This window comes from Mus caroli, unplaced genomic scaffold (genome assembly GCF_978045245.1).
Source record: "Mus caroli unplaced genomic scaffold, Mus_caroli_1 scaffold_11, whole genome shotgun sequence".
NCBI lineage: Eukaryota > Metazoa > Chordata > Mammalia > Rodentia > Muridae > Mus > Mus caroli.
The window spans coordinates 4,725,119-4,750,227 of record NW_028227266.1 but is presented as its reverse complement, the minus strand read 5'-3'; the positions used below and the strand labels follow the sequence as shown (position 1 = coordinate 4,750,227).

General features: G+C 44.2%; 1 protein-coding gene across 2 annotated transcripts in view; it reads left to right on the top strand.

Moving 5' to 3' along the window:
- Positions 1–3,993: 3,993 nt before the first annotated feature.
- The window catches only part of Yap1 (Yes1 associated transcriptional regulator), a 74,138-nt gene continuing 53,022 nt past the window's right edge, over positions 3,994–25,109 (top strand). The window contains exons 1-2 of one of the 2 annotated variants that reach the window (XM_021171848.3): positions 3,994–4,622; positions 7,035–7,285. In XM_021171848.3, the coding sequence (XP_021027507.1) occupies positions 4,347–4,622; positions 7,035–7,285 (527 nt within the window). In that variant the 5' untranslated portion in view covers positions 3,994–4,346. The remainder of the gene's footprint in view (positions 4,623–7,034; positions 7,286–25,109) is intronic. The other variant, XM_021171849.3, reaches the window with a different exon arrangement.

Below are 25,109 nucleotides of genomic sequence, written 5' to 3'. Positions count from 1 at the left end.
ATTACAGGGTCACAGCATTAGGAAAGGCACCACCATTCTTGGCTGTTTATCACTGTTTATTTGTTTGAAATGGAGTCTCATTCTGTAGCCAGGCTAGCCTAGAATTAATTAGGTAGCACAGGCTGACCTCGCACTTGCTGAAATCCTCCTCCTTCAGCCTCCCAAATACTGGGATTACCCTCATGAGCTTGGTTCCTAAATATTTACAGTTTAATGCCTTTAACACATGATAAATCCATACATGAAATAGTGTGCCAGTTACGAGGCAGTTAGAGAATGTTCTTACAAAACTAATTCATAAAGAGCCATAGATAGTGCCATCTGATGATGGGACAGAATCTAACGTTCTACAGTGAATGACTTCATGCAAATTGCATAGTGCAGTCCTACTTGTGGGATGGTAGTATCTAGCTTCTATAACCAAGTACCAAATGCTTGGTTACAGGAGTTGTGAGCTGCTACGTAGATAGATGCTGGGAATCAACCTCCAGGCCCCTGAAGAGTAGCCAGTGCATTTAACCCCTCCTGCATCATGCCTCCAGCCCCCAATGGAGGGTCTATATATGAAGATACCTCCCAAGTGGGGCATGGTGGTACATGCTTTTTAAACTTAGCAAACAGGAGGCTGAGGCAGGGAGATTGTGAGTTCAAGACCATTCTGGACTAGAGCTTGAGATCTTATCTTAGGAAATCACATACAAAGAAAAGCTACCTTTCAGCCTCAAGGGGGCTTAAAATAACTCAAAAAGTGGGGATCAGGCAAGGGACAAAAGACTGACTATCCATTTGTCCTCATCTCTTACTAACTTCTGACTGAAATATGAGAAACAATGGTGTGGTGGTTTGTATATCCTTGGCCCAGGGAGAGGCACTATTAGGAGCTGTGACCCTGTTGGAGTAGATGTGGCCTTATAAGAAGAAGTGTGTCACTGTGGAACTAGGCTTTAAGACCCTCCTCCTGCTGGGTGTGGTGGCGCACACCTTTAATCCCAGCACTTGGGAGGCAGAGGCAGGTGGATTTCTCAGTTCAAGGCCAGACTGGTCTACAGAGTGAGTTCCAGGACCAGGACAGCCAGGACTACACAGAGAAACCCTGTCTCGAAAAACCAAAAACCAAAAAAAAAAAAAAAAAAAAAAGAGTTGTTTTGGTCATGGTGTCTCTCCACAGCAATGGAAACCCTGACTAAGACAAATGGTAAGGGAGAATCTTGATTCAGTTATCATAGCAAGTGTGTTCTCAATTTAAAAGCTGGTGAAACAATATTGACCAAAGCACAGAAGCCCATTAATTGACAGTGTCCATCCTAGTAAGGCTGTAGTTAGGGGACAGCTTTCATTGCAACCTGTGGTTAGTCACTTTTGTTTCCTTTCAGGTGTAAGTTTTGCTATTTCGAGACAGGATCTCATATAGCCACAGTTGCATTTAAAATGAGACTGGCCTTAAACTTTTGACCCTCTGGTTCCCACCATGCCACCATGCCCACTTGAGACAGTATCCGATGTAGCTCACCCCAGCCTAGAAGTTGTGGCAATTCTCCTACCTGCCTTCCACCTTTAGGTAGAATTTTAGTTCAATTTTTTTTTTTTTTTAACAGAGTCTATGTAGCCCTAACTGGCTTGAAATTCACCATGTAGAGCAGACTGACCTGGAACCTGCCTCTACCACTCTAGTTCTGGATTAAAGGAATGCACCACCAAATCGGTCCTCAGTTCACCCCATCCCCAACCCCACACAGAGATCTGCCTGCCTTTGTCTTCTGAGTGTAAGTATTGAAGGCATGCGCCAGCACTGCCTGCCATTTAACTTTTTCCTGCAGATATTTTGCCCAAAGGTTTTGTTTGTGGATTAACCACTGGGTTTGAGAAGGAGGGAGTGATGTCAGGGTTCTAAAACGGTTGTGGCCCAACAGGCTAGGCCACTACCAGTGAAGTAATCTGTAAACACAGGGCATTGATAATAGCTGACAACTACTAAGACCTCGCCTTGTGCCACAAACTGGGCCAAGTACTTTATATCCATTGACTCATTTAATGTCTCAACAACATAAGAGACATGAGGTGGATGTAATTACAAAATTAAAGAGCAGGAAGTAGCTTGCTCACTATCACACAGCTCCTGTGTGGGGAACTGGGACCTGAACTCTAAACTCCTAAGTTCCAGAGCCCACAAGAGTGTGGTGAAATGCTCTTGGCACTTGGTGTGAACCAATCCTGGAATCAGTCTTAGGGAGACATTTACCCTTCTTCCTCTCTGGGACAGGAAACTGAGGCTCCTAAATAAGTCTTACCTGTCTAAAGCTAGCTCACCCCACTCTACAACACAAAGCGATAGACTGCTGCTCAGAATTCTTCCGGGCGTGTCTTAACTAGAGGGAGAGATTATCTTTTTGCTCAAGGGTCCTTTCTTTGCTTAATCCTATTTATACCCGTTTCACTCACACTGCAGACAAAATCATTAGAACAAGAAACCAGATTTCTGGAGAAGAAATTTGTGTGTTTAAAGTCAGTGTTGCACAACTCTGGGAATACACTCAAAAAGCACCTAACTGCTTAAGTGGAAGACTATACGGTTATGTCAGTTATACCTCATTAGAACCACTTCTTGTTTTGTAGCTCATGACTTCAACAAGGGGCTGAGGAGATGGCCAGTCACTAAAAGTACTGGTTCCTAAGAAGGCTCAGGTTCGAATCCCTGTACCCACATGGCTGCTCACAACCAGTTGTACTCCAATTCCACGGAATCTAATACCATCTTTTGGACCTCTGTGGAACCAAGGCAAAGACATAAACTTAGGCAAAACATCCAATACAAAATAATTAACTTAAAAAACAGGAACAGATTTTTATCATTTTTGGAGTGATTCCAGATAGGCTCCTGATAGATAAAAGACTGACACACAGAGACTCAGGGGCTAAGGTGATATTTCTTAGTCTACCCTGCATTGTTTACCCTTGTACTAAACACAAGAGGAAAACCCACAGTGCTCCATCAGGTTAAACAGTGACTTATGTTTTGAGTTGAAGTTCCCAGAGAAATGTCAAGTTTTGGTGTTAAAAAATTGACTTTTCACTTAAAAAAAAAAGTTTGCTGAGCAAGGTGCCTCACATTTATTATTTGAGCCCTTTATAGGCTGAGGTAGGGGGAGCAGAAATTTTAAGCTAGCCTCAGTTATGTAGTGAATTGGAGGAAAGCCTTAGCTACATAGGAACCTGGCTCAAAACAGCAAAATAGGGTAGTCACACGAGATGGATGGTTCAGGGTACCTGAGTTCGATTTCTGGGACCCACAACCAGGAAGAAAACAGATCCCACAAATGGTCCTCTGACTTTCACCTGTGCAAGTGTGCTCACTTGTACATAATATAATTAGAAACACAAAAAGAAAGGAAGAAAAAGGAAGGAGGGGGAGAAAGAGGGGGAGAAAGAGGGGGAGCGGAGGGAAGGAAGAAAGAACGGAAAGGAAGGAAGGAAAGAAGGAAGGAAGGAAGGAAGGAAGAAAGGAAAAGGAAAGGAAAGAAAAGAACCTATGAACCTACAAAAAACCGGGCTAGCAGAGGCCCTGGCTTGGAATCCTAGCAGTCTGTGGAAGCTGTGGCACAAAGAGTTGGAGGATAACCTTGACTACAGAGTTAAGCCTGTTTAAAACAAAACTTAAAAAGTAATACTGTTTTCTTTTGTAAGGTACTCCGAGTGCAACTCCTGGTTTCCAAGCTTCACTTTGAAATCATTTGCACCCGCCCTCAAGTGTTTTGTTGTTTCTTCTTCAAACTTGGTGGTAAATGGAATCAATGTTAAAACGCGGACCGGATTAAACTAGTGCGGGTGAACAGTGTGGCCTTTACATCCACCCTACCAAGCCGGCTGTCCCGATTCCTCGCGGCCTTGGCGTTGCGCGCGGGTCCGGCAGGATCAGCGCCCGCAGCCGTGCGGCTCGGAGCCGGCCGGTGGGTGCGCACGCAGCGCGGTCGCCCCCGGGTCACGTGCGGCCGGGAGTCTGCAGGAATGTAGGGACGCGCAGGGAAAGTTTCCCCGGGGGCCGCGGGCTGCGGATTCGGTGCGGGCGGGCGCGCAGAGGAAGGAAGAGCGTCGAGGAGGCGGAGCCCGCGAGGCGCGCGGGCGGGCGCTCCTCGCAACTTTTTAGTTTGGGCGTCTGGAGCCAAAGTTTCTGTCTCAGTTGGGACGCCGCCGCGGCCGGGGGCGAAGAAAGGGAGGAAGGAAGGAGCTCGCGGAGGGGAGGGGAGGGGAGCGGAGGCGGCCTCGGGCAAGGAGTGCAGGGCGATGCGGGCGCGCGTCGCAGCCCCCCGAACCTGAGCGCAGTGCCCCGAGCGTCGAACGAGGCCGCAGCCATGGAGCCCGCGCAACAGCCGCCGCCCCAGCCGGCCCCGCAAGGCCCCGCGCCGCCGTCCGTGTCTCCGGCCGGGACCCCCGCGGCCCCGCCCGCACCCCCGGCCGGCCACCAGGTCGTGCACGTCCGCGGGGACTCGGAGACCGACTTGGAGGCGCTCTTCAATGCCGTCATGAACCCCAAGACGGCCAACGTGCCTCAGACCGTGCCCATGCGGCTTCGCAAGCTGCCCGACTCCTTCTTCAAGCCGCCTGAGCCCAAGTCCCACTCGCGACAGGTAAGGGTATCCCGGGGGCGCGGGGCCGCGTGGGGTGCGGTGCTGGAGGTTGTTTTCGCGGAGTTGGCCGCGGGGGGGGGGGCTGCACAATGCGCGCGCCTCCGCTCCGCACCTTGGCTCTGACGGGGGGAGGGGAGGAGGGGGAGGGGGCCGGCGTCTTGTGCGGGACCCCAGCCGGGGGTACCCGATCTCCCCTTCCCGCGCCACTGGAGTCTCCCGTGGAGCCGTGTTAACTGCCCTCTTGTTTTCGCGTGCCGGTGAGGGGTGGGGGTTGAACTGGTCCATTGAGTTTCTGGTTCCTTCTCCCGGTCCCCTCCCCCTCCCTCTCCCGAAAGCTTTTCTGTTCTCGCGGCCCAGGCGCTCTCCGGATGCAGGGTTCGGGCTCCCCAGCCCGAGCAAAGCTCCCTCGACCCCCACTCGCCTCCGCGGTGCCCTGGAACTCGCGCGGGCGGGATCCTTTCACACTCGGTGGGCTCACGTGTCCTTTTCCTAATCGTAACCTGTTATTTACTGTTCGGCCCGAAAGCTTTTAAATGAGCCACGTCTGTGTGTTGCGCAGGAGCTCGGCTGCGCTCTCGGTGCAGAGGTTTCTGCGCCGGCCTTTGATAGCGCGTTGCAGGTTGACTCATAGGCCGAGTTCTTTCTGCCTGGCTCAACTGTGATTAAAGGTAATGTTTGGGAAGCAATGACTAATTCCAAGCTCGCCATTGCTCTTTAACTGACTGCGGATGTGAACATGGCTGCTTATCCGTATCCACGACGCCTGGTTATTTTCCCAACTGGATCCAGCACAGAAGTGAAACCGTTTCAAAGTATTAACATTCCGATAGGTCCTGGTAGATTTCTTTAATGTCGCTCCCCCCGCTTTGAATTACTTAATTTTTAAAGAACTTGCTTTAGGCTAAAGCAGCACAGGAACTTTGCTCAAAACCTAATTGGTTTTCCAAACACTGCCATGTCGTTATCCCACTCGGGCTGTAACTTGAGTGGAAAGAAGAGTTGCCGCCCCCACTCCAGCGCCCCCCCCCCGCCCCCCAAACGGGTTTTTGGAGCTTCGAAAATCTCGATTAACCTCCCTACAAAAAGCCTCTTAAGAAGGAAGGAAAAGTTATCTAGCTGCTCGGCTAAATAAACTCTTAATTTGTAACAACAGTAGACCTAGATACTATTTGCTCCCTCCCCCACAAGTGAGTTTCTGTACTCGCTGAACTAAACGTATGTGACATGCAATCGAGAAACGGCTGGGGCAACTTTGAAGGAATACACAATTGAACGCTCCATTTTGTAGCACTTAGAAGTCAGAAGGAATGAACCCGGGAAGTGTACTTGTAATACTGGCTTCCACTGGGCGGTTCGTGGGTACATTTGCCTTCTCTCTAAGCGTTTTAAGAGAGCTGTTCGTCAATAAATTTACCTTTTCTGTGCGCTAATGGTTTCCTAAAATTCAATCTATCTGGAAACTCAAAAAACGGGGTTTTCCTATGGGGCTTTAAATGACTGCTGGATCCTTTCAGTTTCCTTATCAACATGAATCTAGAAAAAAGTTTTGATAAACCCTAATTCCAATAAAAGGATTAGACTATGAGCGGTGTGTATCAGAGTTTGTAAATAATCATCTCCGGGCCCCTGCCTGAGAATTCTTACAGCCCTATGTCCTCTCGCTTGGAAAAGCTAATTTACAGACAAGTTCATTCCTGATACCTGTCTTAACACTGGTCTGATTGGACCCAAATTTGAATCATTGGGGTCTTTGCAGATTTTTCCTTTGTCCCTCACCCAGCTATTATAAGTGTGTGAATCCACAAATTATAATTGAGTTGAAAAAGTTTTTCTCCTCTAGGCACAAAAAGGGCTAGCCTATTATTCTCTTCATTGGGGAGCTTTTAGCATTGGTGCAGTTCTGAGACTTTGCATTTATTAAATGTTGTATAGTTTATAATGGTTGACTTGTCACGTTTTGTTCACAGTCAAAAAAGTGAAAGATGGGGGAACATTAGACATTTACAACAAAGAAAAAAGTGCACAGTCATTCCCCAGGTTTTGTTCTAGAACCTGGAAAAGTAACCACACTGCTTAGAAAAGTACTGATTATTTTGAGTTATGTCGGATAAGCATTATTCTTTACCACTGAAGTTATTATGCCTAGTATTTGTTGTTTTCACACTGTCTAGGATGTAGACATTCATCCAGATGGACTGTTGATCAGTAAAATAACATTTATAACGCCTATTAAATTTTTGTAACTTAAAAGTGGTCTATTTGGACACCTGGTGTGTTCCTTTGTGTAAGAAATTAAACATTTAAAGTTTGCATTTGATACTTAGATATTTGGTTGCTGTGACATACTGTTTGGAAGTTAGGGGTAGATGCTGTTGTCTCTATTGTCAATTTTCATTTTGCTATTCCTGATAGGCCAGTACTGATGCAGGTACTGCTGGAGCTCTGACTCCACAGCATGTTCGAGCTCACTCCTCTCCAGCCTCCCTGCAGCTGGGTGCCGTTTCTCCTGGGACACTCACGGCCAGTGGCGTTGTCTCTGGCCCTGCCGCTACCCCTGCAGCTCAGCATCTCCGGCAGTCCTCCTTTGAGATCCCTGATGATGTACCACTGCCAGCAGGCTGGGAGATGGCCAAGACATCTTCTGGTCAGAGATACTTCTTAAAGTAAGTGAAGACAGTGCTGGGAAGAGGCAGTGTGGGGATGACTTTATTCATTTATTGTCTTTTTCAAAACAGTATTCAATTATTTATTACTTTGCTGTTGCTAAACATGGAACTCAGCCTTATAAATGGTAAACCAGCATACTTTATCATTGAGCTGCACCCCAGCTCACTCGGTCTGTTTTTTTGTGTCTCTATACTCTCTCTCTCTCTCTCTCTCTCTCTCTCTTTAGGGTTGGTCATATCTTGAAAGCCTGATTTATTCTTAGTTCAGAGCCTTTTTGCAGACTTTTGTGGCAAAATGAGATAATTTCATTTTGAGTTTGTACCAGATTTGTTAATTAGCCTGGCACAAAACAAAACAAAACAAACCACCAAACCTGGCATAGACATGTGTTCTATCTATTGTGTGCCCCCCATGTTTGTGTCCATCTGTTTCTGTGTGTGGTGGTGGTAGTGTGTGTGTGTGTGGGGAGGCTTTAAACCTGGACCTTGTGCATTCTTTCAGCATAAATGATTGGTAGAGAAGGAAATATAGGAACTTAGGGAAGAGATGATGTTACAGTACTTAAATTGTGAAACAACAAATACTTTAGCAGTATTTTTGATGTCATTTAACAGATTTTCCCCTCAAAATGTGAAGAAAACATTAGTTGTGAGGTTTGGCCTCCAATCATGTGGTGACACACTTTGTCTTCAAAAGCAGTGTCTGCTCTGGGAAAATGTAAGCAAGACTTCCTCGTTACTACTGCCCACCTCCCACTCCAATCTTTTTGTCTTCAACAAAATGCAAAATTACATTCATCTGAAAAGGACAAAATGAAATTTTATCCCCTCTACTTTTGACATTGGAAGCAAAACTAATTTTCTAGAGCTTATTTAAATTAAGAGTGTACAAAGTATCTCTGACTGGTTGTTACCGACTGAAGATTATTGTTATTTGAATTGGTTAACTGGGTTGAGATAATGCAGTGAAGAACAGTCAGATTTTTGTCTGACAATCCATGGGAAATGAATGTAGTGGTTTTATTGGATGGGACCCCAGTGACAACCTTGTTTTGTGTGTGACACCCCTCCCTCCAGCCTCTCCCACCCCTGCCTGGATCTCTATTTTGAGTTGATTATCTTGAGTGAGTTGCTGCTACTTTGTGTTTAATTTTGGTTTTCCAGGCAGGGTTTCTCTGGAACTTGCTCTGTAGACCAGGCTAGTCTCTAACTCAGATTGTCCTGCCTCTGCCTCCCAAGTGCTGAGCTTAAAGGCTTGTACAAGATGCCCCACTTTGCTTATTACTACTTTATATTGTAAGGATACAGACTCAGGATAGATATCAGGAGGACTGGAAGAGATTTGATCTTGATCTTGGAAAGGGACCCCACCTCCACCCTTGTTTGTTTGTTTGTTTTTGTTGTTGTTGTTGCTATTTTGCCCCCTATAACTTTGTCTTTTTTAAAAAACCATTCCTGATGTGCTGGTACTCATTTCAAAGGATCAGGTTTCAAGGAGAACAATAAAGGTCCAGAGACTGGGAAGTACACACGAGCCTGGTAAACTCATCCACAGGAACCCACAGGAGCCACGACCGGTCCTGCTTTAAACAGCCTCCGAAGTAAATGACTTGGAAGAGAGGCTGGCTGTGAGAGATGTGTCCTGAAGGGGAAGGGAGGGGAAACAAACCAAGTTGTTAGGGAGGAAAAGAAAGGCTTTTACTTGCTGACCTCCTCCCTGCTGGGTCCCATGCTGACCTGGGGAGGTTTTAAACAGCTTAATAGCCTGCAGGCCTTCAGTTGTGGCCGCTGCTGCAAGCGGATGGCTAAAGAGCAACATTTATGCTGGTTTTAGTCTTTTGTGTTTTCTTAAAATTGCTTGTTTGGTGACATCTGCATTTTCTTTTTTAAGATTTATTATTTATTATATGTAAGTACACTGTAGCTGTCTTCGGACACACCAGAAGAAGGCATCAGATCTCATTACAGGTGGTTGTGAGCCACCATGTGGTTGCTGGGATTTGAACTCAGGACCAGCAGTCAGTGCTTTTACCCATTGAGCAATCTCGCCAGCCCTGCATTTTCATTATTTGAGTGAGCGGTCATTTTTAAACCTCATTGTAGATTCTTGCTTTTAAGAACTTTGGATGATTCTTTCCACAAAAAGTAATTGCTTCATGGATGGATTTGTGTAGCTACTGCATACTGGCTCCATCTCACCACTCTGCAACCCTCACCCCCCTTTTTTTTTATTACATATTTTCCTCAATTACATTTCCAATGCTATCCCAAAAGTCCCCCATACCCCCCCCCACTTCCCTACCCTCCCATTCCCATTCCTTTGGCCCTGGCATTCCCCTATATTGGGGCATATAAAGTTTGCAAGTCCAATGGGCCTCTCTTTCCAGTGATGGCCGACTAGGCCACTCACCCCTTTTCAAGGCGTCTGGAAAGAAGGTAAACTAGGTCAAACTGTGACTTCTATAGAAGAAGCAAACACTAGCAGGACATGAGGAAACTTTCTGTTTCTGAGGTTGCCAGTGGAAGCCAGAGTGACTTCTGTGATAAATGAATGGGCCTGTGGTTCTACAGAGCCTTTTCACAGTATGCTCTGAAGTAGAAGGCTTTGGCCTGAGGGGTGACCTTACAGCAGGTGAACTGAGTCACTGGGTCTGATAAAGATCACGTGGAGACCTCTGAGAATTAGATGTCTAGTGTAGTCTTTGGTAGTTTCTGAAGAGTAAACTGCTTTGTCAACAGTATGCAGTTTGGAAAAGAGATGTGAAGCAGAACTTTTCATCTCTTTCAGCTGGTTTCACTGGTGTTAAGTGTAGTTGCCATAAGGAGCTGTTAGGCACCAAATGGAAGCATGATGTTAACATCTTCCTGACTGAGTAGGAGACAGTGATAAACAGCTTTTGGTGCCAAGTAGCTATCTTAGTTTTTAGAATTGTTCTCTTCACAGTCAATACTTTACTTTTGTTTGAGGTTCTTATAAAGTCCCATGTGATGGAAGGAAGGGACTGACTGCTGTGTGTTGTCCTCAGACATTCCGTATTCAGAGCTGTGGTGTGTCCATATTCACACTCATGTGCGTCCAGAGATGCATAAACAATAGCTGTAATAACATTTTCAAAAGGAGACTCCTGCCCAGCCAGCTGTGGGGTGACGATCTGACCTAGCTTCTGAACTTCAGCTCATTCCAGCCATGAAAACGAAATAACCTTCCCTTTATCTTTTCAGGTACTTATTGGAACTAACTTTTAAGTTACAAAGTATGTCCTTTCTTGAGATTTGTACTTGGCAGGAAGAATTCTAACCCCAAATGGTCCAAGCTGGCAAGATGATGTAATTTGAGAGATCTGGGAGAATTGGGAACAGCTAATTGTTGCCTTGTGACTGTTGAATGAGTTTGGAAGTCAGTTGGCCCATCCTCCAGTTTCAAGGCCATCTGTCTAATTGCTGTGATTGGTGTTAAAGCCCACCCTAGGTCAGGGAGAGCTAAAGACTTGGACTTTATATTGGCAAATGATAGGGGTGGATCTATAATTCAGGTACCTTCATTCTGGACAGGAACCCAGACTCTGGACATGATGCTGTGCCTAAAAAGGCTCAGTCTTTGCAGATATTACATCTTGGCGACTGAATTTAATGACTTACTGTTTGAAACTAATTTCATCTTAGGTTTTTATTTTAAAAGAATCAATTCCCTTTATAGCTCAGCACTTCTGCAGGTTTTCCTGTAGGAAATAGTTCTTCAAGTAGTTGGTCAACAACTTCCTATTTCTTTTATAAGCTGCTGAATAACTTCCTGAATTAGCATTCTATAATATCTTTGGTTACAAGGGGTGCTTCTACTTTTCAGTTTATTTTATTGAATCTGTTACCTTGTAACCATTGCCAAGTATAAAGAACATATTGTAAACTGTGTACCACGGAGGCGTCAGAATTTGATGTGCCAGATGTGATTCAGTAATTTAATACATTTGCAGATATACAATGTTTTAATAATGTTCTAATAGGTTTTTGTTGTTGTTTGTTTGTTTGTTTTTTGAGACAGAGTTTCTCTCTATAGTCCTGGCTGTCCTGGAACTCACTCTGTAGACCAGGCTGGCCTCGAACTCAGAAATCCACCTGCCTCTGCCTCCCGAGTGCTGGGATTAAAGGCGTGTGCCACCATGCCCGGCTCTAATAGTTTTAAAAAGATGTATTTGTGTGTGTGTGTGTGTGTGTGATTTTCTGAATAGAACCAGTTCTAGTGTTTTTTAGTCTTTGAGATTCAAAGTTCTTAGGGCTGTGTTTTGTTGAAAGTTGCACAGTATTGTAGAGGATGGGAATATATAGTTCTGATACAGCAAGCATAAGGCCCTCAGATTGCTCAAGCTTTCCAGGCCACCTAGGGCAGAATGTGGTGGAGATAAAGGGAGGTGCAGATACAGGCAGTGAAATGGTTTAGCGGGTAAAATCCATGTTCAGCAAACTAATGATCTGACTTGAATTCCGAGATCCAAGGTAGGAGGAGAAACATCTCCCGAGAGTTGTCTGATCTCCACAGGGCCACATTTTAGTGTCTCTCATGTCTCTCTTTTCTCACCAACACACAGTAATGGTCAATTTGGAAAAAAAAGCTAGGAACCAGCTACCTTAGCGTACCCAGCAGAAACAGGGAAACAGATGCATGTCTGAGTTTGGGGCCAGGCTGCATGAAGAGACCCTGTCTCCAAAAAAAAAAAAAAAAATTCACTCTGCTCCAAAAAAATAGGTAAGATAGAAAGAGAAATTAAATGGGTTATAGTTTTGAATGGCTTTTTAAAAAGTATGTACAAGTTATTAACTAGAGTATCTCATTCCATCATTTCAAAGGGTTATTTTCTCAGATTTTTTGCCGAGTTACTCAACATTTAGCTTAGCTGCATACCAACACAAACCATACCTGCTTAATGAGTAGTGTTTTAGTAGTTGACACTTTTTTTTTAATTCGTGTTAGTGTGTGTGTGTGTGTGTTGGGGGATGTTTAAGCCAGAGTCTCATTATGTAGCTCTGGCTATTCTAGAATTAACTCTGTAGACCAGGCCAATCCCTCTGCCTCTTCCAATTACTGAGATTATGGACCCCCCACACTAGCAGTAGTTGACACTTTAAAACAATGTAAAACAAAACCTTTCTGAAACCCTGAAATCAGCTCTTTAGTAATCTAAAGGAATATGTTTAATTGCAGTTAGAGAAAGAATGTAAATTAGACCCTTAATGGTTCTGATTATACCCACGTGGATTTCTGCCTTAAGGCTCTGGGGTAGAGGTTAGCTCTGGTCTTTCTTTGTGTTAGGCTCTAAGTTATATGTTTGTATGAGGTTAAGATCCTGTGAGTGCCCAGGGTAACCTCCTTTACCGTCCGAGCATCCCATGATGACCTTGAATTCCTGTTAATCCTCCTGTCACTGGTTACCAGTGTGTGTCACCCTGGCTGGTTGAGTTGAGTGCATTTTTAGAGTGTTGTTTTGACAGACTCGACTTCTCCAGGCTCTTGTGGTGACTGGAATATGGAGCTGCCTTTGAAGAGAGCATGGGCAGCTGTCAAAGAGGTGGGGCAAGAGAAGATGGGTTTTTTTGTAAAGAAAAAAGATAGTCATTTTTTTTGTATTCATGGCACTGCCCTTACTTCCCTTTCTCCTTCATGAAACGGACAGGCGTGAGTCCGTGCATGTACATGTATATTCTTGTCATGGTGTATTGTATTAGTTCTCTTCTTTTTTACCACATGGGAACCTAGATAGGTGGACCTTGTGACAAATTCAAAGTATATTGCTTTTAGTAACAGAGATAACGCTACTGGGAAGAGGCAGAGGATGGAGCAAAAGGCATGGCTGAGAGCAAACACTCCTAGGCCTGCTGATGAGAGTACTTTGACCATAGGCTGCTGTTGGGTTTGTTTTGTTTTGTTTGTTTTTTGTTTTTTCGAGACAGGGTTTCTCTGTATAGCCCTGGCTGTCCTGGAACTCACTTTGTAGACCAGGCTGGCCTTGAACTCAAATCCGCCCGCCTCTGCCTCCCGAGTGCTGGGATTAAAGGCATGCGCCACCACGCCCGGCTATAGTTTTATTTATAAGCCAATAGTTTGGGATTTAATTTGAAGGGAGTTAGAGGTCAATTAACAAAGGGCCTCAGTCCTTTTCTGTCAGATGTAAAGGCCGCAGCCCTCCTTTGATTTGCATCCTCTAGAGGTGAACACTTGTGAGCCTTTTAGGTTTTTTTTTTCCCCTCTATAAACCTAGGGTTGGTTTGGTGGGGTGTGTGTGCGTGCGTGCGCACATCAGCATCCTCAAGGCAGGCTCTGGAGGATGACCTGGAGCCCCAGAACTCCTCTAGCCCCCTGCAGAAGCAGCTCCTCACCTGACTTTCTGCATTGAGAGTTGGGTGGTAGCCACCTCATTGACAGGACCATTGCTAGCCTGCCCTTATAAATTACGTAAAATGTGCTGTCCGTCTGTTTTGTTTTCCTCACCCCCTTCCTTTGCCCTCTTGGAGTAACTGCTAGATATTTATGTATGCATTTATTGTTTTTTTTTATATTGTTAGGACTATTTATTTGGGGTTTTCCTATTGCAGATATGTATAATAACTACTGTGATTTTTTTCTTTCTTTCTTTTTTTTTTTTTTTGAGACAGGGTTTCCTTTTTTTTTTTTTTTTTTTTTTTTGAGACACGCTGTCCTGGAACTCACTTTGTAGACCAGGCTGACCTCAAATTCAGAAATCCACCTGCCTCTGTCTGCCGAGTGCTAGGAGTAAAGGCGTGCGCCACCTTGCCCAGCTTACTGTGGCAGTAAGCTCCCCCCCCCCCCCCCCAACAACTTTTACATTTTCTTTAGAATTGTTGCTTTTCCCCCCTCCTTGGACGCTTGTCCTAGGGGCTGGCTGTGGGCTGCCACTGCCAGACACTGCTCACTTAGTTGGACTCTAATTCCCTCCCTTGGTTTGGTCACTCTAGCTCACTGTTCAGAAATCTGCAGAGAAAACTGCCTAGACTCACAGCCAGTGACTGAGACTCTTAATTAACTTTTTTAATCAGTAGTTTGGGTTGTAGAATTTTGAGGGCTAGATTCTATTTTACTCTAGTTTCTAGTTTTACTGATAAGTTAAAGCTACTTTTCCACAGCCCTTAGGAACTGTAGTTTTTGTGTTCTCTCAGGAAGAGCCCAGGTCAGTGTGAGGGAGGCCCTTCATGGTTTTGCAGTGCAGCATTTGACCTGCAGGCTGGAAAATGTCTCCTGGTTCCCAGAGGAGTCCTCCTATATTCCTGGGCTTTGTCAGGATCTTTGATTTAATTCGTTTGATTGTGTTGGTTTCTTTCCTTTTAATGATTTTTATGTGCATTGGTGTTTTGCCTACATGTGTGTCTGTGTGAACTTGCCAGATTCTCTGGAACTGTGAGCTACCCTATAAGTATGGGTGCTGGGAATTGAAGCATGGTTCTGGCTGCTCTGGAAGTGTTCAGTGCTCTTAACTGCTGACCTGTCTCTCCAGACCTGATCTTTGATTTTTTTTTTTTTTTTTTTTTTTTGGTTTTTCGAGACAGGGTTTCTCTTTATAGCTCTGGCTGTCCTGGAGCTCACTTTGTAGACCAGGCTGGCCTCGAACTCAGAAATCCACCTGCCTCTGCCTCCGGAGTGCTGGGATTAAAGGCGTGCGCCACCACGCCCGGCTATGATCTTTGATTTTCTTATCAATCCCAAAACTTCTTCAACTTTGGCTTTTAATGGTTGAGTTGAATTTTGTCCCACTTGTGGTGGCATATACCTTTAATCCCAGCACTTGGGAGACAGAGGCAGGCGAATTTCTGAGTTTGAGGCCAGCCTGGTCTACAGAATGAGTTCCAGGACAGCCAGGGCTACCCAGAGAAACCCTGTCTTGAAAACAACAACAACAAAAACAAACAAAAAAGATACTTATTTTTGCTAGGCATGGTAGTATATGGTTGTAATCCCAACACTTGGGAAGCTGAGGCAGGAGGATTGTTGTTTGAGGCCAGCCTGAACTATATACCAAGGTGTACAAGCCAGCCCTGACTACAAGTGAACCCTCCAGAAATGCGAGATAGAGACACAGACAGACAGGGGTGAGGGCGGGGAAGCATGCATGCAAGAGTAGGAGAGCGCACTTCTTCTTGATTTTTGGGGTCCCATTTCTGAGTTTACTGTGATGCACCTTCACCTCTGGGCTGTCTCGTTGCCCTCTTTATAGTTTCCTTTGCCTTCTTGGCTTCACGGTATCAAGACTTTGAGGCTGGCCAAGACCGGGAATTTGGTGCTTTTAGCCTGTTTCTCTAAATGAAAGTCTGTTAGTCTTTTCTCTAGTGGCCTTGAGTAATGTGACTGGTGTGAACACTGGGTTGGGTACCAGTGTTCTGGAAGTGATCAGTGGCTTCATCCATGTTTTTGGTTGTACTCAAAGAACACAGAGCCTCTGGCCCCACTGGGGAACACAAATGTGCATCTCACCTTTTGCTTTGACTTGGTAGAGATTTTATTATTATGTTTACTAAGTCACATTTATTTAGTCCATGGCAACCTGTAGGCCATGCTTCTTTCCTTTCCTTGTCCTGGCTCCAGGGGTGGAACTCAGGTTGTCAGGACTTGGCAGAGGGCCTTGGTTTCCGTTTGGTTTTGTTTTCAGAAAGGACCTGCCCCAGAACTGTCAGTGTAGACCAGGCTGTCTTCAAATTCAGAGATTTATCTGCCTGCCTCCCAAATGCTTGTATTAAAGACATGTGTCCTGCTTATTAAGACAGGGTCCCACATAGGTTGGCCTGGCCTAAGCTCACTCTGTAGTCCAGTCTAGCCTTGAACTCTGGGCAGTCTTTCTGTGTGAGCCTTCCAAGTGCTAGAAATATAACCATGGCACTCCATGCTTGTTTAACCTCTACTGGGTAAGAGCTTTGAGGACACAGAGGTCACAGTTGCCCTCTCTGCCTCTGAATCCCATGACCGTGCTTGGTATATAGTTGGTGATGATTACAAAAGAGTGAGTGAAGAATGAATGTATCTCTTAAGTGTCTTCTCTTTGTGAACTACTACAAATATTTGTGTGTGTGTGTGTGCGTGTGAGTGTGTGCGTATTCATGTACACACATGAGTACATGGATGCTAGGTAGCTGGATATCAGGGACCCTCTTTGGGTTTGTTTCTTGTGTTCGTATGAGTTCTTCCATGGAGCAGATGATGGTAGGAAAGGCGCTGCTGTGTGTTTAACTGGTTGTGCACCCCGTGTTCTACTTTCTATGGTGGACATGCTTCCTTTTTGGGTCCACTGTGTGCAGAGACCAGAGGAGTCATTCTTCTGGTGCTGTTTGTTGTTCTCAGTGGGCTAGACTGTCTGGCCAGGGAGCCTGAGGGACCCACACACCTGTCTAAGCTTTGTCACCCTTGGGTACCTACCTTTTCTCCTGGGCTCTGGGGATCAAACTCATGTCCTTGTGCTTGAAAATTCTTATCCCCAACCCCCACCCCGCCCCAAGTGCTTTAATGGCCAACTCAATCAAGTCGCGTATGCTCAGTCTTATGGACCATTGTCACTTTCTCAGACTAGGGTCCTGCCCCGCCCCTGTATTAACCATGGGCATAGAGGCATGTTTGGAGAGCGCCTTAGAGATTCAGGAATCTCAAGTTGAATTTGTCCATGTCACTTGAATCGGTCTCATCTCCGTTTTGTTCAGTAGGGGAATGCCATCCAGGGGATGAATGCCACCAGAATCATGGCTGTTGTCAGAAAATGCTCTGGGGGGAGATGACCAGCTGTGAGGATAAAGTATTGACTGGTGTGACTATGGGAGTGTGGGTCAGTGAAGCATCGTTGTCTGCACGTCCTTCGAAGGAGACATTCCAGGACATGCTTGGAAAGATGAGCAGCAGTGACAGGCACACCTCCAAGTGCTTCTGTCGGGCTTTGTGGCTGGTTGGTTTTGGGTTTTTGACAGGGTTTCTCTATGTAGTCCTGGCTGTCCTGGAACTTGCTCTGTAGACCAGACTTGCATCAAACTCAGAGATCTGTCCACCTCTGCCTCAGATGATAAGACATGACCTACTGCTTTGTTTGTTTATAAGATGAAAAGAAAATTCCCCACAAAAGAGGTGGGGAGCTGTTGAAATGCATATGTTTCTGTTTTTTTTCTATACATGCTTAGACATACCAGTTGTGTTTCTGAAATCCTGCAGCTTGGATGGGCTCCCGGTGATGAAACTGACTGGGTATTGTATGCCACTCATCTGCTGGAGTAGGGGATGGGCTGTCCTTTTGGACTAGTTACTAAATCTCTTACGGGTGGAAAACAAAGCCACTGTGCTTGAGGACAAGCTTGCTCGGGGACGCCTGTGTGTGCTGCACTTTTGAGTTAGTACTGACATCCTTCAGTTTAGAACTTGTGAGCCAATAAAGCCAGTTTACCTGGTAAAGGCACCTAATTACCAAACATGGTAGAAGAAGAGAGCCAACTCTCACAAGTTGTTCTGTAGCTTCCACAGGTGTGTGTCATAAAGAGACACAATACACAAGTTTAATACATTTTTTAAAAGACTATATACCTGGGCTTGAAGGTGGGGTGTGTGGTTCAGGGATAGAGGAATACCAAGTCCCACTTAGAGCACTATGTATCTGCATATAGGCACATAAGAGCATAGCTCTCAGTAGGGGAACACCCCCTTTACTTCAGACCACAGAAAACCCACTCTCTGGCATTTCTTAGTTTGCTCATTTTGATGTGTTAATAGTTTCTTCCTGCTTATCTCTTGGTTTTTCAAGACCAGATTGATATTAGACTGGTCTACACACTACATAGCACCCAGGCTGACAGCAGTCGTCCCACTGCTGCTTGAGCTGCGGAGATTTCAGGCTTTCTTCATTGCACTCAGATGTGCTCCATTGTCTGTTTGTTTCATAAGCTTGTGGTCTTTATGTCACAGGCAATGTTAAAGGGCTTGCTGGATGCCACTCACTACACTTGGAGCCATGGAACCTGTATCATATGTCGACATGTTTGGTGTTCCTCACTGTGGGCTTACTTAGCTATAAGCTCTCTAAAGGCAAAAAGATGCCTCCTGGATTTGCTCATTAGTTTGGAGTCTATTGATCAGTGGTCATCCTGTTGATACCTATGTTCCTGGTGTAATTATTGTCCTTATTCTCCAAAGTTGTGTGGTTTGATGCTAACACACCTTTCTGAAAGCACTATGGAGCAGCTGTGTAGGTTCTCTCATCACTGAGACTGTACCTGTAGGGGAAAGAGGATTCATCCAGTTCACAGTTGGACAGTGGGGAAGGCATGACTGCTTTCCTGGCAGTGGGAGCATGAAGTGACTGACTTACCTGTCTAACCAGTAAGCAGAGAGCCAGAGCCCTCTAACCTTAACTCTCTCCCAGATAAGGTCCCAAGCTCAAAGGTGCCACAACTTCCCTAAACTTTAGCTGCCAGCTGGGTAGCAATGTTCAAATATGTGAACTTGTGGGGACAGTTCACATCCAAACAACACAAGGTAACTGGAATATTTACTTCCTGTAATTTTTTTCCAAAGACTGTTTTTGAACTCCTGATTATCTTCCTGCCTCCGTTTCCCAGGTTCTAGGATTATAGGCAAGGGTTACTACAGCTAGCTTCTAAAAATAATTGTCATTTCTTATCTTCCTCCTCCCATTCTTATTCTGTATCGCTGCCTGGCTGTGAACTCCCTATGTAGCATGAGCATGACCTTGAACTTCTGATCTTCCTGCTACCTCCTGAGTGCTGTGTGTGACCAGGTGTGTTAAGCAAGTATTCAACTAACTGAGCTATACCTCAACCCAATTGTTTCAGTTTTGAGGCAGAGCTTCATTGTATTGCCCAGGCTGTTTTGAAACCCAAGATCCTCCCATCTCCGTGTTCCCTGTTCCCAGGGGCAATTTATTTCTTAAATGGCAGTTTAAGAAATGGCAGTAGATGGTGATCTTGCCCTGTTAATCTTGGAAATTCATTTTTATCTGTTAGGCCAGTTGTTCACTATAAGCCAGCACAAGTGCAATCACAGAAACAAGGTTGTTTTTCTTTCATTTTAAAATTTTATCTGTATGAGTGTTTAGCCCACATGCATATGTATGGATAGCATGTATCCTTGGTGTCCACACAAATCATAAGAGGGCTTCCGAGTCCCTGAAACTGTTGGTTGTAAGCCACTGTGTGGGTACTGGGAGCAGATCTCCAGTTCTCTTAACCTGAGCCACCTTTCAAGTCGTCCCTCCCTGACCCCCCCCCCCTTGTTTTGAGATGGTATGACCTTGCTAAGTAGACAAAACTGGTCTTAAATTGGGAGCATTGGAGCAGCCTCTTCCTACTCTGTAGTATTGGGGTTGCAGGTGTGTACCACCACACCTGCTTTATGTGTTTATTTTTAAAATAGTCTTGTTATATGGTTCCAGGCTGACCTTGAGCTGTCAGTCTTTCCTGTCCCCTCAACCTCTGAAGATCCATCTGGAATTAATTACAGACCTGTGTCACCATACTGTGGAGTCACCATGCCAGGGGTTCTTATTTACTTCTTTGATCACTTTTATGAGACTTACAAATATCAGCATAGCTCTTTGCATCACTGCATGAATTCAGTGAATCTTTCCCTCCCAAGATTTTACCTGGGAACTCCTGAGGGTCTGTCAGTCAACCCAACTCTATTCTTAGCTGTATTTTCATTCTGAGACATGATTTAAGTTTCCTAAGCTGGCCTTGAGCTTAGTCTCAGTCTCCCACATGACTGGGATTATAGACTCGGGCCACCAGGCCTGGCTGGCTAAGTTCAGATATTTCTATAGCAGTATGGATCTGTTGTTTGTAGTCTACTACAGGCTTAATTGTTGTACTCTGAAGAAACATGAGGTTGTTAAGTAATAGTGTTGCAAAGTGTTCATGTGCCTAGGCAGGATCTACAAGTATGTGCATAGGAATCAAGTGTCTGGACTCACTCAGAATGTAATTGCAGTGGGACATACATATGTATCTTTATTTGTACTTATTTACTAACATTCTGTATCCAAACCTGTCCTCCTGTCTCTGCCTTCCATCTCATCAATGCTTGGGTTATAGGTGTGCACCACCACACACACTTTTTAATGTGAGTTCTGAGGAACCATACGCATGTCCTGTTTCCTACAAGGCAAACTTCACCAACTTAGCTATCTTTGAGCTTAGATTTCCTTTTATGATTTGATGAGTGAGAGGATCCTAGTCGTTCTTACTGGGGAGTGGTGTGGTGTTTGCCTTTAATTCCAGGACTCAGGAGGCAGACACAGGCGGATCTCTCTGAGTTTGAGGCCAGCTTCGTCGACAGAGTGAGCTCCAATACAGTTAGGGTTACACAGAGAAACCCTCTTGAAAAACAAACAAAACCAACTAACCAACCAAAGATTTCCCTGAAACTGTCATCTGCAATGCTCACTCCTCTGAGTGATGGGGGGTGGTTCTGCTTCCATCCTCAGTAGACACTGGCATCTGTCTTCCTGTTTCTGTGTTGGATGCAATCCGTGGTTATAGAGTTGGGAACGTGCTGGTGGTGAAGATCCCACTTACTCTTCCTGCACTGTACTGTTGTGATGTGTGGCCTTCAGGTTTGAGAATTAACCCTTCAAACTCTGCTAAGGACTTCTTGAAGGCATGAGGTTGCCACACACCTTTTTGAAAGTTGGTAACTCTGAGCCTTCCAGTATGTGAAAATCGTATGAACACCATCATTCTTGCTTTCTGGTCTTGATGCCAAAAGTACATTAAAGATTTGGAGTCAACCAGCGTGGTTGGAACTTAGTTTTGGTGTTTATTGTTCCCAGCTTCAGGCTCCAGAGGCTTAGCCAGTTAGCATTGACTGAATCAAGTTAATCTCGATTGATTTATTAATCTATTATTATAAGTCCCATCCAACAAAGTTGTGGAATGTTAATTTTTCAGTTGATGATCCTGTAGTGTTATTTGTTGGCAGTAAAGGAGTTAAGCTTGTTAGTTTAGCAGGTTCACCCACATGTCTATGGGCAAAGAACTTGGACCCTGATATGTCTGTGACTTTTCATTTGGAATTCTTCCAATCTTACTATATGCTTGAAATTTCCATAATAAAATTTTGAGGCAGAGGTATTTATGAAAAGGAGTGTTTGAAAGGATTTTTGCTTTTGTTGTCTCTTTCCCTGTGTGAATACACAATAAAGACAAGTTCAGTCGACACTGAGACTGTAGAATTCCTAGCATACACATGTATTCTTTTTCCCCACATAATAAAAATTTCTTTTAAAGGCTTGAAAATATTCAGAGTAATCAAAATTTCTTAATACATAAATAGCACAGTTTTGAACTCTAGACAATTATATGATCCTAAATAATACATTATATTTCAAATTTTTACTTTAAGGAGTAGGTATATAACTAGGTTCCATTTTGTGTGTGTGTGTATAACACCACTTTTATATATATATTACAATTATTACTATTATTATTATTAGTTTTTTGAAACAGGGTTTCTCTGTATAGTGCTGGATGTTCTAGAACTTTCTATAAACCAGGGTGGCCTCAAGCTCAGACACCCACCTGCCTCTGTCTCCTGAGTGTCAAGACTAGAGGTCTGCGTCCCCATACCCACACCTTCTGCACATCTCTCCATCTGCCCTCTGGTCAGGTGGTGCCTTCTGAACAGCAAATCCATTACCATACCATGATCAGTGATGTGGGCTGTCTGATCAGCACAAAGCAATCTATAGTCTAGGTTCCTAACTACCTACAATTTTTTTTTTGGTTTTTTGAGACAGGATTTCTCTGTATAGCCTTGGCTGGAACTCACTCTGTAGACCAGGCTGGCCTTGTAGACCAGGCTGGCCTCGAACTCAGAAATCTGTCTCTGCCTCCCAAGTGCTGGAATTAAAGGCGTGTGCCACCACTGCCCGACAGCAATCTACAATTTAACTTTCTGCTGATATAAACAAAAATCTCAAGCAGCCAAAAGATATAGTTAGAAGAAAATGCAAGGCCATTTAACTAAAGCTTTGTTTCTTAAGCTGAAAGTAGTGTTTAAAGTATTGGGTCATAGTTAACGAGGCGCACATTCAGGCTATATACCAGCTTAGATTTGCTCTAGAACATAGGACTACCCTAAAAACAAATCTGTCAGAGATGGTAGTACACGCTGAATGTCACCCAGCACTTGGTGACATTCAGGTAGATCTTTTATGAGTTTAAGGACTGGTCTACAAAGCGAGTTTCAGACTAGCCAGGGCTATACAAGAGAGACCCTGCCTGGGGGATGGATATGGAGATATATTAATCAATTAATTCATTGATTAAGTAGCCAAATATTCTTACTACAGAGTTGATTATTAAGTAGTTTCCCTTGGGGAAAGCAAGCATTTTATGTTTTTTTAAGAAACTGATATGGTATAGATAAATGGTGGCTGTTAGTCATTTTAATTCATAGAAAGCCTATAAATGAACTTTATTGTGTTTTTCCTAAAGATGCAGTGCCAGCTCCTGCCCAGCCACTATTTAGACAGTGGTGAGCTGAACAACAGAAATGCTACTGTCATAGCCAGGATTTCCATTGCTGTGAAGAGATACTATGACCAAGGCAGCTTTTATAAAGGACAACGTTTAATTGGGGCTAGCTTACAGGTTCAGAGGTTCGGTCCATTATCAGTTGAGGAACTTGGCAGCATCCAGGCAGACCTGGGGCTGGAGGAGCCAAAAGTTCTCCATTTTGATCCAAAGGCAGACAGGAGAAGACTGGCAACCCAGTTGGTTAGGAGGATGGTCTTGAAGTCCTCCCCCACAGTGGCACACTTTCTCCAACAAGGCCACACCTACTCCAACAAGGGCACAACTTCCTGAGCCAGGCATATTCAAGCCACCACAGATACCAACTATGTTGGACATGCACAGTTGAAAGCTATTCCATGTGAGAGTAATATCTAATTCTTTAAAGGAAAAAAAAAGATATAGTCAAGAAAAATGTTAAAGAGTAAGCAACCCAAAACAAGCGTCCTCAGTTGTGTCTCCAGCACATAGTATGGCATCTAGCTTGTGATGGATGTTGACTGATCCACGAGCCCAGAGCACTAGTGTCCTCTGTAAAGTTAACAGATCAAGATCGATAATGTCGAGCTTTACAAACTAAATGCTATGAAAGTCGGTGCAGAACTTACCATCAGTTCCCAGATATCTCTCTGTCTGTCTCTCTCTGTGTGTGTCTGTCTCTGTCCCTCTGTCTTTCTCTCTTGTCTGTCTGTCTGTCTGTCTGTCTCTGTGTGTCTCTGTCCCTCTGTCTTTCTCTCTTGTCTGTCTGTCTGTCTGTCTGTCTGTCTGTCTGTCTCTGTGTGTCTCTGTCCCTCTGTCTGTCTCTGTCTCTGTCTAGTCTGTCTGTTTGTCATGTCTCTGTCCATCCCCATTAAGTTCTCACTTTATAAAAAAAAAGTTTCTCATCTGTGTCTTCTAGCCTGAGGCAGTCATAGCCCTGAAGAACTTCGTAGTCTGCTGAGAGAAGAGCTGTTGGTTTTGTCAGCTAGGCACAATCACGTGTGTCCTTTGTTGTCATATGAGTTTGGGGTCATTTGGTTGTCAGATACAACTTAGAATTATTTGAACCCATTAGAAGATTGTGAATCCTGTGTTGACTCAAATATATGGGGAAAATGCTGGTATTATTTAATACACTTACAGTTTCTAAGATACTTAAGTTGGGTGATCACTCTTTGTATCTGCAGATCTGTGTATGTGCTGTGTATACTATGCCTGATCAGCCTTAGATATTTGCCTATGTGCATATTAATGTTCTTACAAGTGTTACTACACAGTACTGTTATATAAAAAGATGTTTTTCCCCGTGAGTCTGTTTGATGGAAAGCTTGGGCAGCCTCTGTCCATCTAGACTGTTGCTTTTCAGCAGTTAAAGGCTTTATATATTGTTTTGGGTTTGTCTTAGAAGAGCTTTTTATAGATAGAGTAGGGCAGAACTTTTCTGTTTCTCCCACGGGTCTCATTTTATCTTGTTAAGTGATTATAAGTACTTGCTAAATTAATTAAGCCAAGACACCTACTATGTCCTTCAAAATAACTGCTGGTTCAAAGGCTCCCTAGTAATTCAGATGTGTGCATTCACTTGTCAAGGAGCGGTGGAATGAATGGAAAATTCTCGAAATTCAGCAAGTCCTTGTATCTGTCTACTTTTTTCTGTCCTCAAACAGGGTCAAGCTACTAGAGGTAGGCAGAGGCTCATTTGACATAGTTTTAGAAGCCTCGGCAGATAGGCAGCCCTTCACTCCCATCTCCTTCCCCTGTCCTAGGCTTCTACTACTCCTGCTAGATAAATATTTTCTGTATCATTTTATACAGATACATGATTGTGTATGAGAGTATCACGAAATTGGTAAGGAGCCATATAAATGTCCTCTATTAGTTTTTTAAAGGAGAAGTTTTACTTTGTCTGAAAAGCAGTGATATTTTAAACAACATTTTTAGCTTCACATATAAAAATTTTATAAGCCTTTCTCAGTTTGTATATAGAATTAGCTCAAGTTTCATCATGGTCTTAATGTGGAATGTCTTTTCTGTTATTGTGTTAGTAAAGGAATCAATTTTAAATAGAGAAAAAAGTTCTAAGGAAAGAAACTTGCATTCTGATACTTGTGTCTCTGAAAATACTTTAAACAGTCTCCTAGTGCCTTACTTGATTTTATTCTGGTGCCTCTTCAAGTACAGATTATACTTGTACTTTCAGGAATACAGCCTAGCATTCTGGATGGCAGCTTGTGCATTGCAGCATTATTTATCTATTTTTGTAAAGGGTTGCTAATCGCCTGGT